The sequence below is a fragment of the Micropterus dolomieu genome, linkage group LG22 (assembly GCF_021292245.1).
Source record: "Micropterus dolomieu isolate WLL.071019.BEF.003 ecotype Adirondacks linkage group LG22, ASM2129224v1, whole genome shotgun sequence".
Lineage (NCBI taxonomy): Eukaryota > Metazoa > Chordata > Actinopteri > Centrarchiformes > Centrarchidae > Micropterus > Micropterus dolomieu.
The window spans coordinates 3899526-3916589 of record NC_060171.1 but is presented as its reverse complement, the minus strand read 5'-3'; the positions used below and the strand labels follow the sequence as shown (position 1 = coordinate 3916589).

Below are 17064 nucleotides of genomic sequence, written 5' to 3'. Positions count from 1 at the left end.
TCGGATCCTGTGTCCTACCAATGTTTTTTCTTATTTTAATTATATAAAGTGCTGATTCAGACCAGAAGTTATCGCGTTTCAGTTTTTTATAGAAGAAGGGGGCGTCGTCACCTTGACGTCACCCATTGGTTTGTGGACTTCCGCTTTGAAGCCTCGAGTTTATAATTTTGTCTGTCACCATCTTGTTTTTTTGATGCCAGAAGTGACCATATTTGGACGAGAGGGTGGAGCTGGGGAGGGATGCGCATTGCTACGCCTGACAGGTTGCGATGCTAGCGACTTGTCAATCACAAGGAGCCAAAAGCATATCCTGCTTTACTGTCTGTTTTTCTCCACTGGGACCAAAAGATTCCTGCTTGTTCTGACCATACTCTTTATTATATTATTTACCGAGAACCAACAATTCCAAGCACTTGACCATGACTAAGAGTCAGCATTCTGGCAATTATTAATACTTATTATTGATGATTATTAACTTTCATTAACAGTCATTAAACAGTAAAATTTATTACTTTTTGCTATATTTTGAAAACTCTCCAGCAGAGTTGGTGAAAAGGAAAGTTGGTAAATTAAAGAAATACACTATAATTAAAATTCACTTTTATCTGTCTGTCCAAACGCACACACCCTCTATCAATTGACAAAGCTAAATTACATTTCTGTCTTTTTGAAGAATATGTCAAAGGATGTTAATGATATAATGATAAACATAGTATTTAATTCATTTCCATACCACTCTGGTTAGGGAAATTGGGCATAAAGGAAGGATATACTTTGACCCATTCCAACCCAGTCTCATATAAATGATATTTATATTCTTCTAATGGAAATGTAATGCCATCTGAATTGCATTATCAACATAATGAGGAAACATTTTGGTGATGATGAATATCTGACGATTCATTTATTTTCCTACAGTATCCTAACTAAACTTGATTATGATCTTGGTTCACACTAAAGAGTGTTAACACTGACTTAAAGCACCAGACTAGACAGGTTGACTCTATTAGCATTTAACCGAAACCATGATGCTTCTTTGAACTTAACCAACCTGCTTTTGTTGCAGACCCGGGTTTGACCCACATCACCGTGTCAGTCTGAAAGGGTTATTACTAATTTTGCGTCCCATAATGGCTTTAGGCAGATACTTAAATAATATGCAACAAATAAAAGTAAGCTTTTCTTTTGCTGCTGATTTATCTTCTCCTGAAATAGTTTCATAAATGTCACACATTAATTCATAAATCACACATGCGTCAGAAGCCTGCGCTCCTATGAAACCCATTATTTTGAAGCCTATTCAACATATTCTGCTCTTTGATGGATTTTCATTTAAATGAACATCATGAACTTGACTTTACTTTAAGTATGAACTGAATCTTCAAACCAAGTCATGCTTGATAATAATTTCAAAAACCTACTGTGTTTTTTTCTGTCCTACTGGCAACATCTGCCTGTGGATTTTTGTCCAATAAATGGCTGACCTGCGTGACCGCGTGCCTTTGTTTATTTAGTTCTGTTCACTTGTCAATTTAGCAACATGAAACCTCCCTGAACCGCCTCGTCTGCGCTCAGATGGAGCTGGAGGTGAGAAAATCTTCCTTCATCAGTGTAATTAGATGAAAGGAGGCAGCCATCTGTTGACGCTGACTGACGTCTCTCTGCCTCTGCTTCCATTTTCCTATTCTTCTTCTTTTTCATACAGTTGTCCTTGAGATTGTTTCTAAATGTGATGACCGCCCACGTTTTGCATCTGCAGGTACTGCTTTCCCTTTGGACGACCAGATGGGGCCCTGAAGGCAACGCTCTCTCTACAGGAACGGGTACAAAAACACATTTCAGATATGTTTGTACAAACTTCCTGTAAGGTTTTATCAGTGTTGGTAATATCTTTGTACAGAGCAGAAAGGTTCCGGATCGATATTATCAAGCATCTAGGAATCATGCTAGAAGTAAACCGAGGTCTAAAAACACTTCCACTTTAGGACTTGAGAGTTATTTATAAAGTTTCCTATCAGACGTTTTATTTTATGACACTATGACATTTTGCTGTTTATAATAAGCCATTGAATAATAATAAATGAAGAATATAGCAATTGTATGTACAAGCTTTGTGTGTATCGGTATTATATATATATATATATATATATATATCATAGAGGGAGAGAGAGAAATGTATAAATAGCTCAATAAAGATATTTAGTAATTAATTTGCAGCGGGCACTAACAAGGATTTAATAATTAAATCGATTTCATTCAGCTGCATGACAGCAATTTTACAATGCATCCAAACACCACGTTAAAGGTATTGTGCTTTATTGCACGCACAGTGATGATGCAAACGGGGCTGTGGGCACATCGTCTTTTCTACTGTCCAATTTACCTTTCAACTACACCGCCTGTTAACTTATGTTGGCTGTCTCTACCGGTGGGTGAAATGACTTATTTATGAATTGCTCGGGCTTATCAGAGAAACTGTTGTTTGTGTTGTTTCAGGTTTTGATGAAGGACATCACCACACCTGTTCCCCCTGATGAGATGAAGAACTTAGTGCAGAAGTGTCTGGAAAAAGCAGCTGGAATCAACTACAGTCAGCTGATCGAATTTGCTCAAATCCACGGTCAGACTTCATAGTTTTACTTTTAACCATTCATCTGTGTTTAGGTCACTTAGTACATGACACGGTAGTAGTAATAGTAATCAGTCAGTGTTTTTATGCACTTTTTCACGTGTAAAAATCTAGGGAGGAAACCCCACAGAAAATTTTAAACGGATGTAATAAAGCTGCTGGAATCAGTTTTTTTAAATACTCACATGCATATGTTTTAGTTTCTGCTGTCACACAACTGAACAAGTTTGAAATAGTGATCCAATTTCGTCTTATAAACACTACATGTTAATCAGCAGACAATCCCAAGCTCCTCCTGCACTGATAAAATCAGTATTTTATAACCGCTGTCTATTTGGCTATATTAACATTTAAAATGATCAATCACCGACAGAAAGTCCTACTTTACATACTTCCACACAGCCCCAATCCTCACTGGACAGCTTGCGCCATCTTGCTGCTTTAGTGTGGGCGGAGGGCTGAAACAGAGAGAAAAAGATGCAAATTGAACCAAATGTTTTGTGGATGTACATACATTTTACAGGTGTAGCAGAACTCTCAGGTGCTGCTCTTTGGTTCAAAAACTGCAGCTGAACTTCAGTATTTAGTTCACAGTGGAGATGAAGAGCAATTGTTGTAAACACTGAAGCACACTAAACAAATCATAAGAAACCATCAAAGCCTCGGTATGTTGCGTAGCTGTAATATCAAGGGAACAAAACAACAAAAACAAACATTGGACTTTATTTTGTTGGTATTTAACATTAAACAGTTCCAATAAAGGTCAGGAGAAAAAAATATGATCAGGACATTCCTACTTTTAACACGACTTTCCAACAAGAAATGTTATCCGTGACTCTGGCCTTGGGGCTCAAGGTGTCAGGGGGCCCGTTCATCCGTGACTGCTGCTCCATTTCTCATCTTGTCATGAATATATATTCATGTAAAGTTAGTAGATGGAAACATGCAACTGTTCACATTTCACACATATCTCAGACATTTGCTTTAAACTTTTCAATGGGACCATAACTGTATGAAATGAGGTTTGAAAAAATGATGTTTTGTTTTATTTAATAACTCAATTTGTCTGGTGTTCCACTCTTAAGTGGCAAATGTAGCGTTCCCTAGAGACTGCAGCGCTCATACAGCCTCAATAGGAATATGTTGGAAAGACCAAACAACAACCTGATGATTTATCTGTTCTTAAAAATGTAACGTGGGTGACGCTAGAGGACATTCATGGGATCATTAAAATCTAAAGGGTTCATCCTCTGAGGAGAAGGAATATCTGCAGCATTTGGCTTAAAGAGGCAGCTGAGGTTTATGTGAAATGAAGTCATGTTTAAATGTTTGTTGACAAACTGCTATGTGTATTAATTTGGTATTTTTCTGTCCTGGATGTTTCCTGCTGTGTTTGCACCTTCAGTGGATGCTCAGACAACTCCGGAGAAAAGGCTAGAGGACATGATGCGCCTGGGAGAGCTTTGCATCGAAGTCCTGCAGCAGAACGACGAACATCACTCCGAGGTATATTATTTATTATTTATTTTTATCTATACAGTTTGTTTTAGTACAGCTCTACCTGATGCCCAGCTCTCATTTAGCTGAACCGTCTGAAGACCTGTATATGGACTTACTGTCCTACATAGTTACATGTTTTTAAGGTATTTTTTTTATTGTTTTAGATCCAAACCCAGAAAGCTATAAACTCTACTTGCAAAGAAACTGTGTTGATAAAAATTGGTAGCCAAACCTAAAGATTGTTGGTTTTTTTTGTTTGTGTCATTTTGTTTGTATTATTGCTTCTTTAGTTTAAGTTCCTACACATGGGGAATGATTATTGATGATTATTTTCAATATCAGTTATTTTGTTTTTGATTAGTTAATTAAACATTGCTGTGAAATGACAAAAATAATGACCATTTGTCCAAACTGATTCAGTCCAACAGTCCAAAAAAACATATTGGAACTGGACAATGTTCCTTAATTTTATTGAACTAAATGTAAATTCATCAATTATCCAAACTCTTAAGTTATTTCACTAACATTGTTCTTTCTTTTCATCAAAAATCAATTGTTAGTTTTGGAGCTGGAGCTAAAAGTACTTTAATAGGCCCAATGTGAAATTCACAATTGACAGAAAATTATTTAATTTCTGTAATTACTGTATCTGAGATCATTTTGATAACTGATTACTCATTAATATTGCAGAAACAGTTATCATTAGCTCAATCCAGTTTCTGAATTCTGAGGAACCCAGTCACTTGGACTGAATCCAGCCTGAGCAACTATTTCAGAACCCCATGTAGTTAAAGTTTGTCAAATCTGACAATTTCTTTTCTGTTTTCCCCATTTTGAATTTTGTCCAGTCTTTTTTTTTTTTTTGAGTAATTATTTAATGTTTTGGCAAGGCTGCAGAATCGCAGCATCTGGCTTTTTTATTGCATCACAACAGAATGTTTCTTGGAGACAAGACAGGTGGACAACAAATATTTTTTTTCTGTGGAGTTTAATTTGCTTTTCGTTTCGTCTGCAAAGATAGGTACTGCTCCCAAGGAATAAAATCTGAAGCAGGTTTACTAAACATACGGAGCAGCATAATAGGTACAAGGGAGAGGGAGGATCAGCTTCAGAGTGACAAAGGAGGCAAAAAGGTTTTCATGGGGGGGCCTAACCCCGGACTCACACATGCGCCACGTTACGGCTGCGCCACGGCTGCCGGAGAAAATAGCTGCCATTGTAGTCAATGCTTGTGCTCACACCAGAAACGCCGCAGCACGTCCCAGAAGTGGCTCTGCGCTCCGCTGCGCAAAGAATAGGCAGCCTGTCTATGTTTGACGGAAGACGCGTCAAGCAGCACCGAGCAGATGAGCCGGGCAGGAAGTCGATTTTCAAAATAAAATACCTTGTACAGACTCCCAATTGTATATCAACAATAAACACAGTTAAAACAGACCAGAAAAGAAACAAATAACCAACAAGTCAACAACGTGGGGGTAGGCTAAACGCTCCTCTGCTGAAACGCTTCCAGTGTGAATTGACACCGGGCTGAGGACGGGTCGAAACCGTGGCGCAGCCGCGCTCACGCCGCCTGTGTGACTCCGGGGTAAGCCTGAGTACAACTCAAATACAACCCAAAGTATTTTCAGTTTACATCAGGTACACATAGTGTAGCACAAGGCTACTTCATATCAATCAAGAGCAAACCGAATTGTAGCAACACAATGCAAACACTACAACAGGTTCACTGCAGAAGAGGCGAAAAAACACCTGACCGCAGTTGAAAGCGTCATCACCTCATCTAAATTGCGGTGCACCTCCATACTTTAATGTTGCTGTGATTTTCATTCACCAATTTGAATTTATTCAGCAGTTATCTATAATAAAATATGCACATATCTAACAAACGTATGTTTTTAACAACTAGTGAAAGGGAACAACGTTTGAGACCCCTGAAGTAAATCTTGACTCCAATAAAAGTAAATATTTGCAGAGTGATCATGGTAATATAACTTTTATATGACAGAATCTCAGTGCTGTTGTGAGGAGCTGACTTACTAAAGAAATCAAGTCTTCTCGTCGTCTCAGAAGAACAGTTCAAGTCTTTTTCTTAACCTGTGTGACGCTGGCAGAAGACGCCACTACTCACTTGATCGTTTCATTAATGTTCTTGATCACTTTTCGCAGCACTGTCCATTTTCTTCCATTGCCTTTTGTTGGCAGCGCTCACGTTAAAGTGGCAGATGACACGTGGCGGCTCTGCATTAACATCTGCGGCGGAGGCACGATGAAAACAACGCCCACGGCCCATATGCGCTCTGCGTTTATACGCCACAGGGAAAAACTGATCAATCATAGGTGTTGAGACGTGGCGGTTTGATCAGCCCTAAGTGGCGCTCAGGCATCTGTTTCTGAGCTATTAATAACAGGCTCTACCGCTGCCATGGCGACTGGGGTATCTCTGCTCTGAGCTTCACATGTGATGTTAACTACAATTTAGTGGCTTTTTGTCAGAGCACTGCCACAAGCTGTCATAGCTTTAAGATGGAGATGAATCATAATTGTTTACTCAGTTACTGTCCGCGTCGTCAACGACGTTCTGACTCCTCCTCTGGTGGTTGTTGTTTTTTTGTTGTCAGTGTTTCATTGCGATGATGTCAAAGTGAAGAGCCGGTGTTTCAGTCGATAGATATGGACGCTGCTTTCTTGTCTTCTTGGAATAATTATTTGTCTCTGATACTGCTGGATTACCTATTTTAAAAGTCTTTAAATGACTTTTACTCTCCATCCTCACTGAATAATCAGGAATCAATAAACATGCAAATATAGTTCATTTCAAAGGTTGGACACAAAATACATATATGCACTGGAGGTTTTATGTTTTAACATCACGCTTTGTTAGTTAAATACTGGACCACTATTGGGTCCAAAATCCTGCTGGTACTTCAAACTCTACACAGATGTCTTTCTGCACAATGAAGATCAACCATCCAAGTAAAGGAACAATAAGCAAAACATATTTTTGAGTGGAGGGGGACTTTAATGTTTTTATCTGAATTGAAGTGCAGTAGTTAACAGCCTGGGGACTGGGAGCCTCCCCAGGGGGACCAGTACAGACACCTTGGTAAGAATTTCAAAAGAAAATGAAATTAAACATGTATTTATCTGACTGTCTGTCCTTTCTGTTTCTCTTGTTTTCCACCATGGGAAGGGAAGAGAGGTAAGTTTGTTGTTTGAATGTTTCAGTCATCCTCTGCTCATGCTCAGCGCCCCATCAGACTGCATGAGTCACTGCCGACTGACTTTTTGTTACCTTTGTTGTGTTTCATGGCCGCTGGATTGTTAAACATCTTCTTCCTTACTGAAAAACATTACGTTTTTTTTAATATGTTATGTTATGTTGCACATAGGTGTGAAGGATTTCCCCAAAATATCAGTTTTCTAATTTTTTTATTTTGTAATTCTGATTTAGGGATGATTGAACTGAATTAAGTAAAGTAAGTAATCAAGTGTTGAACCGCCAAATGTTGCACTCCACTTCGTTATCACCGCTGAACGAAGTATGTAGCCATGCCAGCCGGTTTGGAGAAGATAAAGACACTTACAGTCTCGGGAAAACGGGAGTAGATTTTGCAGAGAACACCCAGAAATGACCGTGAGTTAATTTCCCCCTGACTTCAGCCCTGATCCTACAGTAAATACATGCAGAATATAACAGAAGTGGTGTTTCATGTACGGCGTTATCAAACCATTGTCAAAACTGAGCTTGAAAGTACCTTATTGACCTTGAAAACTAGTTTGACAAAATAGGTCAACGGTCACTTACTAGCCTTTTAAAGAGCTAGATGCGGACAGGATGATAAAAGTCATGAAAGCTTTAGAAAAATCTTGTAAGTAGACCTTGAGTTAAGATTACTTTGTCAAACAAATAGGAGGTCTCTTGTCGAATTTTTAAGTTACCTAGTCCTAAAGCTGCAGCAGGGTCAGTGTCATAATTAAAAATTCTTCATTTAACCTCAGATATCCAGATGTATTTTATTTTTTAGAGCAATTTTGCAGAGAGCATGACGTTCTGCAGGTTTTGCAGGTTTGTTGACTTGATATCAAACAAGGATGAATAAACACATTTATGTAATAAGAAAAGAATTGGTAGGTCTGTGAAAATAGAGATCAAAACAGCAATTTGATTGAAAATATAGATTGTAAATAACCTCTCTGCTCTTATAGAGTGCTGTTTGGTGTATAATTATTTTTCTTTAACACGTAAGCAGTAAGGTCACTGCAGCAGTAAATAAGAAATACAACAAACAGAAGAAACAGGATATATAAGTTAAATAGGATTAATAAGGTTTCATTAAAAAAGTAGTGTTGTCCTTTTTTCATGAATGTTTCTGCCACTGTTCAGCTGACCGTTGAAAGGATTTTATCACTGAGTGACGTTTCATCATCAGGTTGTTTTTGGTGAGGACAAAGAGCGAAGTATTCAGATTTGAGTTTCTAGTTTTCTATTTTTGGTTTATAGGATCAATGGTCAATTGGGTTGTTTCGCTACCTACGCAGTCATTTCAGTTCTTTGCCATCTAAATCAATCTGTGGAACTTGAAACTTGCAGATAACTAATCCTCAAAATTTAATTGAGACTATATTTTTGCCAAAGATTTTTTATATTGTTTTTAATACAGTTGAGAACAGGAACTGACAGTTTTAGCTGCCATGTTGTCAGAAAAACCAGCCTGTGACAAATGAAATGAAAAAAAATATTGTGTTTCTTCCATAAAAATTTTTTTTCTGTCGATTCTCATATCTGACATGGGCAGAACCACCTTGCACCAAAAAGTTTTAAAACTCCCCCTGGATGCAACTATATAGCACACAGTAAAAGTAACAACACGTTTTTGAATATAAACATTATCTCATTTTAAATTGCAGTAAAAACAATATAATTTCTTAGCAGAAGTCAGACTGTGGACAGCTGAGAAACCACAATTTCATTATGGCAGATCTGGATAAATACATCTCCGCCCATTCTGTATGTACAGGCACTTTATTAAACTATATGGTCTTGGTTTATTGTGTTCATCAGTAGTTCTTTGCCTGCAGAGAAAATAAAATAAAAATCTGTGAGAACCAGATGAACCAGGCACATCTGCTTATGCAGGCACACAATGTAGTAGAGCACAACTGTGACTTTCTCTCTCAGCTACCATTGTAATAGCAGATCATAAAATGTATGACCCAATGCTAGTGTTGCTAGAAGATAACATATTAAAATCCTTCACTTGCGTTTTAATCGCTTTTTTCTACCGTACGGAGAGCTGACCGTTTCCTTTAGTGCCAGCGAGAGGAAATCTTAATGCTACAGCGTAGTGTTGTAGTCGAGACCCCCCAAACCAAGTCAAGACCAAGACTTTTAGGGGCTGAGACCAAGTCGAGACCAAGACTGAGGGAGGGCGAGACCGAGTCAAGACCAACACCAGTTCCCCACATTACATGACGTATAATAAAATGTAGAAGGAGATCATAGGTACTTCTGTAAAGATCCACATCCTATAAAAACATCCACATACAAACACTAAGAGCTGAAATCAACTTTAGCGTCTTCAACACTCCTTTTCCATGTTTACCATCCACTCAACACTAAAGCTGGGCGAAAAAAATCATCATTCAATATCTATAATTAACACAATAAATGTCAAATCATTATTTCTTTAAAATTTAACGGCAGATGGTAGCTGTAGTTTTAAACTATTCTTTATGGTCAGAATCACTTCACAAATTATGATACAATCTTATTTCAACAAAAATGCACAAGTTAAATTAAGTAATATGGTTTGTTTTTTTTCATTTACAAAATAAATTAAGTGCTAATTCATTCGTGATTGATTTTATGTCCTGACAGTTGCTAACAGTAACTTAACTTACACATTAGCTACATCGCTGTTTGTGGCCTGTCTCCTCATTGCTTATCAGAAGCAAAAATGTAGCTTGGGAAAAAGTTATCACAACATGCCATGTCCTCACACTCTAACTGAAACATACAGTATACATACGTAAGCTTGCTAGCTTTACTAACGTCACGTACACACAGCTTACCTTTCTTTATGCTTTCTTTCTAAGTGGCAGTAAAAATTAATAACGTGGTCCCAGCTGTCTCCGTAAGGTTGCACTGCAGAATTTACAGATTGCAGTGTGTTTTCTTCTGGACGCTGTTTGACAGATTAATTCTTTATGGTTTAGACAGGTAAATGTTATTACGAAGATTTTGCTGACAGACAGCCACATCTTCTCCTGTCTCCCCCATTCACTTTCTTGGAGTGCGTGTGAAGGAGGGTGGGAGGGGTGACAGCTGTTAACGGTAACAACACATTTTTAATTAGCACTTATTGGTTGCATTTGAAGCAATAAGTTTAACATCCAATCAAAGTAAGAATGTTAACAAATAAATCAGACAATGCAAAAGAAATTTATTGATATTCCCAAAGTCATGGTCTTGACTGGTCTTGGAAATAAAATCCGAGTCCTCAGTGTCCGAGACCGAGTGCAAATGTACTCGGTCTCAACTCACCTCAACCCCATCTGTCGCAACGAACACTGTGAGCCAGTAATTCTATCTACATTAAGGCTCTCGTGGCCGAATTACCTCCTAGTTATCTAATTGGTCACATTCATTCCCTTCACCTCCATTCAGTTTTTTGGCTTTGAAAAACCCTCATTGTCACCTTTGCTCCGACAATCTTCTTCGCCTTCAATATGCTCTCTCAGAAATATGGAAAACATTCAGTAATTTCTCTCTCACATTTTTGTTGAAGGGAGGATATGGAGGAACAGATGTCCTTGGTGGTGCAATAAGTACATTAGCCCTTTACAGTGCCAACACTCTTCTCCTCTTAAAAAGAAAAAATGGTTGTAAACAGGCTGGAGCTTTTAGTCAGTAAATCACTCTGTTTATTTGTTAAAATTTTCTCCCCCATATCCCTTTAATTCAGATGTAATCCCCTATTCCAACATTTCATTTTACTTTCTTTTCTTCTTCACATCTTTCTTCCGTTCGTCTCTTTTACCTCCCACCTTTCCTACTTTAAGCTGTTTTAATTATCCTTTTTCAGTTCTTGTCCTTGTATCTCCTGTTTCTCTACATCTGTCTCTATTTTCCTTCAGTCCTCTGCTGCTTTCTTGTCTCTTTTCTTCATTTCTTCTTTGTCTTTCTTGATGGACTGAAAGAGTTGTATGTGTTGAAGAACCGTCAGGCTGGTTTGTTGTCAGTAAGAGGAAATGAAAAGATGCATTTGAAAAGATGAGTTGTCCTGCAAGGCCACGAGTGCGAGCTGCAGCTATGGTGTTTCTCTTTTTTCCTCGTCTTACATCTCAGCCTCTTCTTCCTCCATCGTACACAAATGCCGACCTTAGTGCATCAGCGTATGATTCAAGGCTGGTTGCACTTTTCTCTCAGATGTCCTTTAGCTGTCAATAGCAGCAATCACCTGAGCAGGCTCACCTCTGTCCACTGGAGAGCCACAAAGCCTGGATGCAACAGCACCTCTGCTTTCTTTTCTTCTTAAAAGCAGCCAACAGTCTAAAGGTGTAAAGATATCTCGCATATGCCTCCATTTATTTAGATTTCTGCAGCTTTTAAGAGGTCATCTGTCTTAATCAGATCAGGATCAGTGTTTGCTCATCAAGACCTTTATAAATCGCCATAGAGTAACCTATAGAAGTAATTTGCTCCTGTTGGATGTTTTATTGTATACCAACATGAATAATAGTACATGCAATGTGTTATAATACCTTTGATGTCAAAGTGAAAACGGATTTCTACAAATTGATCTAAATTCTTTACATATATAGAATGCAACATGTTTGCATAAGTATTCAACCCCTTTAAACGGGACACACTGAAATCATCACTGGTGCAGCCATTTGGTTTTAGAAGTCTCATAATTAGTTTTATGGCAATCACCTGGTTGATAGTATAAACACACCTGTAATCTGGAAGGTCCAGCTTTTGGTGGCAAAACTCTACTGTGAAGACAAAGGAACATGAAAAAGGGGATTAGAAATCAAGGGTCAGGAGACAGGTACAAGGAAAATTTTTAAAACACTGAGCATCCCTTGGAGTTAAGTAAAGTTACTGATTAAGAAATAGAAAGACTGGCACAGGTGTAAATCTACTTAAAACAGGCCATCCTCAAAAACCTGGCTGGCCAAGCAAGAAGGAGACTAGTGAGTGAGGCCACCAAGGGACATGACAGCTCTCATCAGTTTGTGTTTTCAACATGAGAATTTGAATTCACAGTATTATTGATGTTAAAAAGGAAACTGACAACAAAAAAGGACGTTTGTTTTCTTTCCAAAAATGGTGGATGATTTTGTCTTTTCACATTTAAACATGACGATGAGGAGTGATAATAAAGCAGAAGACAGTTGACTAACTTCAGTTGGCTTTACCATTTTGGTCTTGATAACTGACGAATATGGTGGCGAGCAACAATCCAAAATGTCAGACTTTAAACTGGACCCTCAGAGACCTGTGAGACATCTACAGTGGGGGAAAAAATTTGTTGATCGCCTGCTGATTTTGTACATTTGCCCACTGACAAAGAAATTATCAGTCTATAATTTTAGTGGTAGGTTTATTTGAACAGTGAGAGACAGACACACAAAAAAATCAGAAAAACGCATGTCAAAAATGTTATAAATTGATTTGCATTTTAATGAGTGAAATAAGTATTTGACCCCTCTTAGTACTTGGTGGAAAAACCATTGTTGGCAATCACAGAGATGTTTCTTGTAGTTGGCCACCAGGTTTGCGCACACCTCAGGAGGGATGTTGTCCCACTCCTCTTTGCAGATCTTCGCTTAAGTCATTAAGGTTTCGAGGACGACGTCTGGCAACTCGAACCTTCAGCTCCCTCCACAGATTTTCTATGGGATTAAGGTCTGGAGATTTAATGTGCATCTTCTTGAGCTATTCCTTTGTTGTTCCCCATGACATGTATTTTGGGTCATTGTCCTGCTGGATTACTCATCCACGACCCATTTTCAATGCCCTGGCTGAGCGAAGGAGGATCTCCCCCAAGATTTGACGGTACATGGCTCCATCCATCGTCCCTTTGATGCGGTGAAGTTGTCCTCCATAAAAAGACCCCCAAAGCATAATTTTTCCACCTCCATGTTTGACGGTGGTGATGGTATTCTTGGGGTCATAGACAGCAGAGATCTTGCAGTGAGATCTTGCATGGAGCCCCAGACCGAGGGAGATTGACAGTTCTTTTGTCTTTCTTCCATTTGAGAATAATCGCACCAACTGTTGTCACCATCTCACCAAGCTGGTTGGCGATGGTCTCGTAGCACATTCCAGCTTTGTGTAGGTCTACAATCTTGTCCCTGACATCCTTGGACAGCTCTATGGTCTTGGCCATGGTGGAGAGTTTGGAATCTGAGTGATTGCTTGCTTCTGTGGACAGGTGTCTTTTATAGAGGTAACAAACTCAGCTCGTTACTTGTATAAAAGATACCTGGGAGGCAGAGGTCCTTCTGATCGAGAGGGGGTCAAATACTTATTTCACTCACTAAAATGCAAATCAATTTATAACATTTGTGACAGGCATTTATCTGAATTTCTGTTGTTATTCTGTCTCTCACTGTTCAAGTAAACCTACCATTAAAATTATAGACTGATAATTTCTTTGTCCGTGGGCAAACGTACTAAATCAGCAGGGGAACAAATAATTTTTTCCCCCACTGTAAGAAGTCCGAACGACAAAATACATCTGTTGGCGTTAAGAGCAGTCAGCTATCAGCAGGACAACATCATTTCACTGTGCTTCTCAAAACTGTTAAAAATCACTGTTGGAACGATAAATCTGGACTCTTGTCCATGGGGAGCAAAAGAGGATGTAAGGTGACATTATGATGGAGCGACAAAGTCTGCCTAGGTAGGAGGTCTGGGTAGATGGACGGGACACCGAAATCATGGACTTCAAACACGGGAGACTGTTTCCCATTTCCAACAAACTGTCAATGTCAGTTTCTGTTATCCATGACCGTGGTCATTCCCTAACCTTAAACAAGTGGTTATTACTGTAACCATGACGAAAAAGGTCCCCTAACGTCTAAAGAGTAGTGCCTAAACCTAACCAGTTTATTTCTATGACCGCTAGAGGGCACTGTCAGTTGAACGTAAACTAACTAATGGCATTTGCTGAAACAGCTGATCTTGATAGAACACATGTTCTTTGTAAAAACAACTTTAGTTGTCATTAGACCTTGTCTGTGTTCAAAAACTAAGACTATGTCATTTCTTTTGTCGTATCTTTCTCAGGCTTTCTCCTGGTGGCCGGAGCTGATGACTGACCATGCAGAGAAATTTTTGTCTCTGTACAGAGCCGACATGGATGCCGCGCTGCAGGTCCAGCCTGTCGACTCCTGGGACAGCTTCCCATTATTCCAGCTCCTCAACAACTTCCTGCGAGCTGACCGTGAGTCTCATCTTGTCTTTCTGGATGAACACATTTTGTCAGACGCAGCTGTGCTTTAAGCTGAATGCTAAAGTGTGTTAAAGGACAATTCTGGTATTTTTCCACCTCTGTTATTCTCATGATTTTGGACATTCTGACTGTGGTTCTTCTCACTCTGCAACTCCATTGTAGAGATTTGGGGAAAAATGTCAAAACAAGCTACTATATATCTCAGGAAAAAGCAAAAACCTTCCAAAGCTTTCCAAATAAACTAAAATTTAAATTCACAAAATGAAAACTAAATAAAATTATAGGATGAGAAGCTCAGTCAACCACCCCTTTGCGTCGAAAGGAGCCAGCTGAGGTGGTTCGGGCATCTGGTAAGGATGCCCGTGCCTGGGACACGTCCAACTGGGAGGAGGCCTCGGGAAGGACCCGGGAAGGACCCAGGACTAGGTGTAGAGATTGTTCACACTGGCCTGGGAATGTCTTGGGATCCCCCAGTCAGAGCTGGCTAATGTGGCTCGGGAAAGGAAAGTTTGGGGTGCTACCCCCGCAACCCGACCCCAGATAAGCGGTTGAAGTTAAAGATGACGATAAATTCATTATTCTGTTTTTTCCTTCTGTTGGCATGTCTTGGTACAGTCGTTGTTGAACAGGCAAACATCTCAGAATGAATTCCTGCTTGTTTCATTTACTGGGTGGACTTTAGCGAATGAAATTTAACATAGAAAGTTTACCATGATTTAAGCTGTTGACAAACTGTGTGTCAAACACAGTTCAGTGTATAATTTCCTGCTGTCTGCAATCACAGCTTTACTCTGCCAGTTTCTGTGGGCTCTGAACCAGCAAGTGTGTGCAACAGATCAGATCATCCTACACACACAGACACACACGCACAGAGCTGCTTCAGATTTTATCCAAATTAAATTTGGTTTTCTCTCTGGTGGGTAATCTCCACACAGATAGTGAAAGATCCAAAAATCCAAAAATCTCTTTCTAGTTTTACGCTGCTTTTCATCATTACCTTCGCTCCCCACGCACGTATATACTCCAACTGAGAAAAGGACATTTCGTTTATTATCCCCGTAGTGTTTCTGGGTAATGAAGTACAATGTACACTTTTAAGAGGAAGCATTTTGTAGCTGCAGTTTGAAAATAAAACTTTAAATGATGCACATAGAGAAATTGGACTGTTGCAACAACAACTTAATTCTAAGATTCACCTGTACAGGAATTAAAAATACACTAGAAATATGAATTACCTTTGCCCACCTCACTGCCAACGTTTAGCCATGACTCCTCACTGATACCTTTTTAATTTCTTTTCATGCTCTCCTCTCTTGTGACAGTCTGACCTTCATTTTCATGCATCTAAAACTGTAGCTTTTTGGAAGAAAATGCCCCATACTGCACATGGTCTCACAGATAAGAGCGCTAATTAACACCAATGACGCTAAAGAAAACAAGGCTTGTTAAGAGACGAGGTTAACGGCACCTTGCAGGCTCTGACAGCGTGGTAATTAACAAAAGCAGTGGAGAAAACTCTCGAGGCCAGACGAGGCACACGATCAGCTGACCGTGGTTTATCTTCAGCTCAGTGTCAGCTGACCTGTCTACCTGTCAGCAGGTAGCTGCAGAGGTCAGGCTCCTTTTTAAAAGAAATTAAACTCTTCAGGAGTTGTTTTTCATCTTTTTAGTAGTTTCTATTAAAGTTTGACAGACTTTTATTGTTGTAATACCAGTGGTTCTCATTTATATCTGGTAGGCTCAATAATAGAAACACCTTTGTGTAAAGCAGTACAAATCAACTGCAGCACAAACTATTGCCTCCAAAATGATCCTTGTTAAATAAACACCGTTTGCACGCCCGACAACATCTGGGAATGCTCCTGATGAGCTGCACTGTGCTGTGCTTTGAGCACAGATCCCACTATAGGACGTCAGGCCCTCATGCCACCCTCATGAAGTCTCCTCACACAAAGGAGCAGATACCAGGTTTGCTCGCCTCATGTAACGGCCCTTTCCTGGTTTCTCCTCCATTCTCTTGAGACTGTACTGAGAGACACTGCAAACATTTTTGCAACAGCAAGTGCGCAATCCTGGAGGAGCTGGACTACCTGTGCAAACTGAATGGGCTGCAGGTACCACCCCCATGCTACCAGTGGTGACAAGGACACTCACAAAATGCAAAACTAGAGAACAATCAGTCAATGTACGTATGCAGTTGTAGCCATTGTCATTGCCTCGTGACATGTACAGTGAGCTAAGAAGTTTATTATTTGAGGCAAGAAGTAAAAAACGAGAAATAAAAAACAGTTAGACATCTCGTTTGTTTTGGTTGTCTGAAGTAAGGAGACCATTCCAGGACATTTTTGTTAAATAAATTAGGTTTTGAAGTGTTGTCTTCTGTGGATCTGTACATCTCAATTTGTTATGTGATCTTTCCTGTTGTTTACTTTTGGACCAGATAATTAATCAAGCACCTCAAATAGTGTT

General features: G+C 39.3%; 1 protein-coding gene and 1 long non-coding RNA gene across 3 annotated transcripts in view; one reads left to right on the top strand and one right to left on the bottom strand.

Moving 5' to 3' along the window:
* The window catches only part of cadps2 (Ca++-dependent secretion activator 2), a 309850-nt gene that overhangs the window by 203158 nt on the left and 89628 nt on the right, over positions 1-17064 (top strand). For both annotated transcript variants that reach the window (XM_046036641.1, XM_046036640.1), the window contains exons 15-18: positions 1760-1823; positions 2497-2620; positions 4035-4135; positions 14430-14586. In XM_046036641.1, the coding sequence (XP_045892597.1) occupies positions 1760-1823; positions 2497-2620; positions 4035-4135; positions 14430-14586 (446 nt within the window). The remainder of the gene's footprint in view (positions 1-1759; positions 1824-2496; positions 2621-4034; positions 4136-14429; positions 14587-17064) is intronic.
* On the bottom strand, positions 1486-15700 carry LOC123961342. The gene is made up of 4 exons (XR_006822719.1): positions 15593-15700; positions 12088-12127; positions 3022-3087; positions 1486-1811 (listed from the first exon to the last, which is right to left on the bottom strand). It is a non-coding gene; the product is annotated as an uncharacterized LOC123961342 (long non-coding RNA).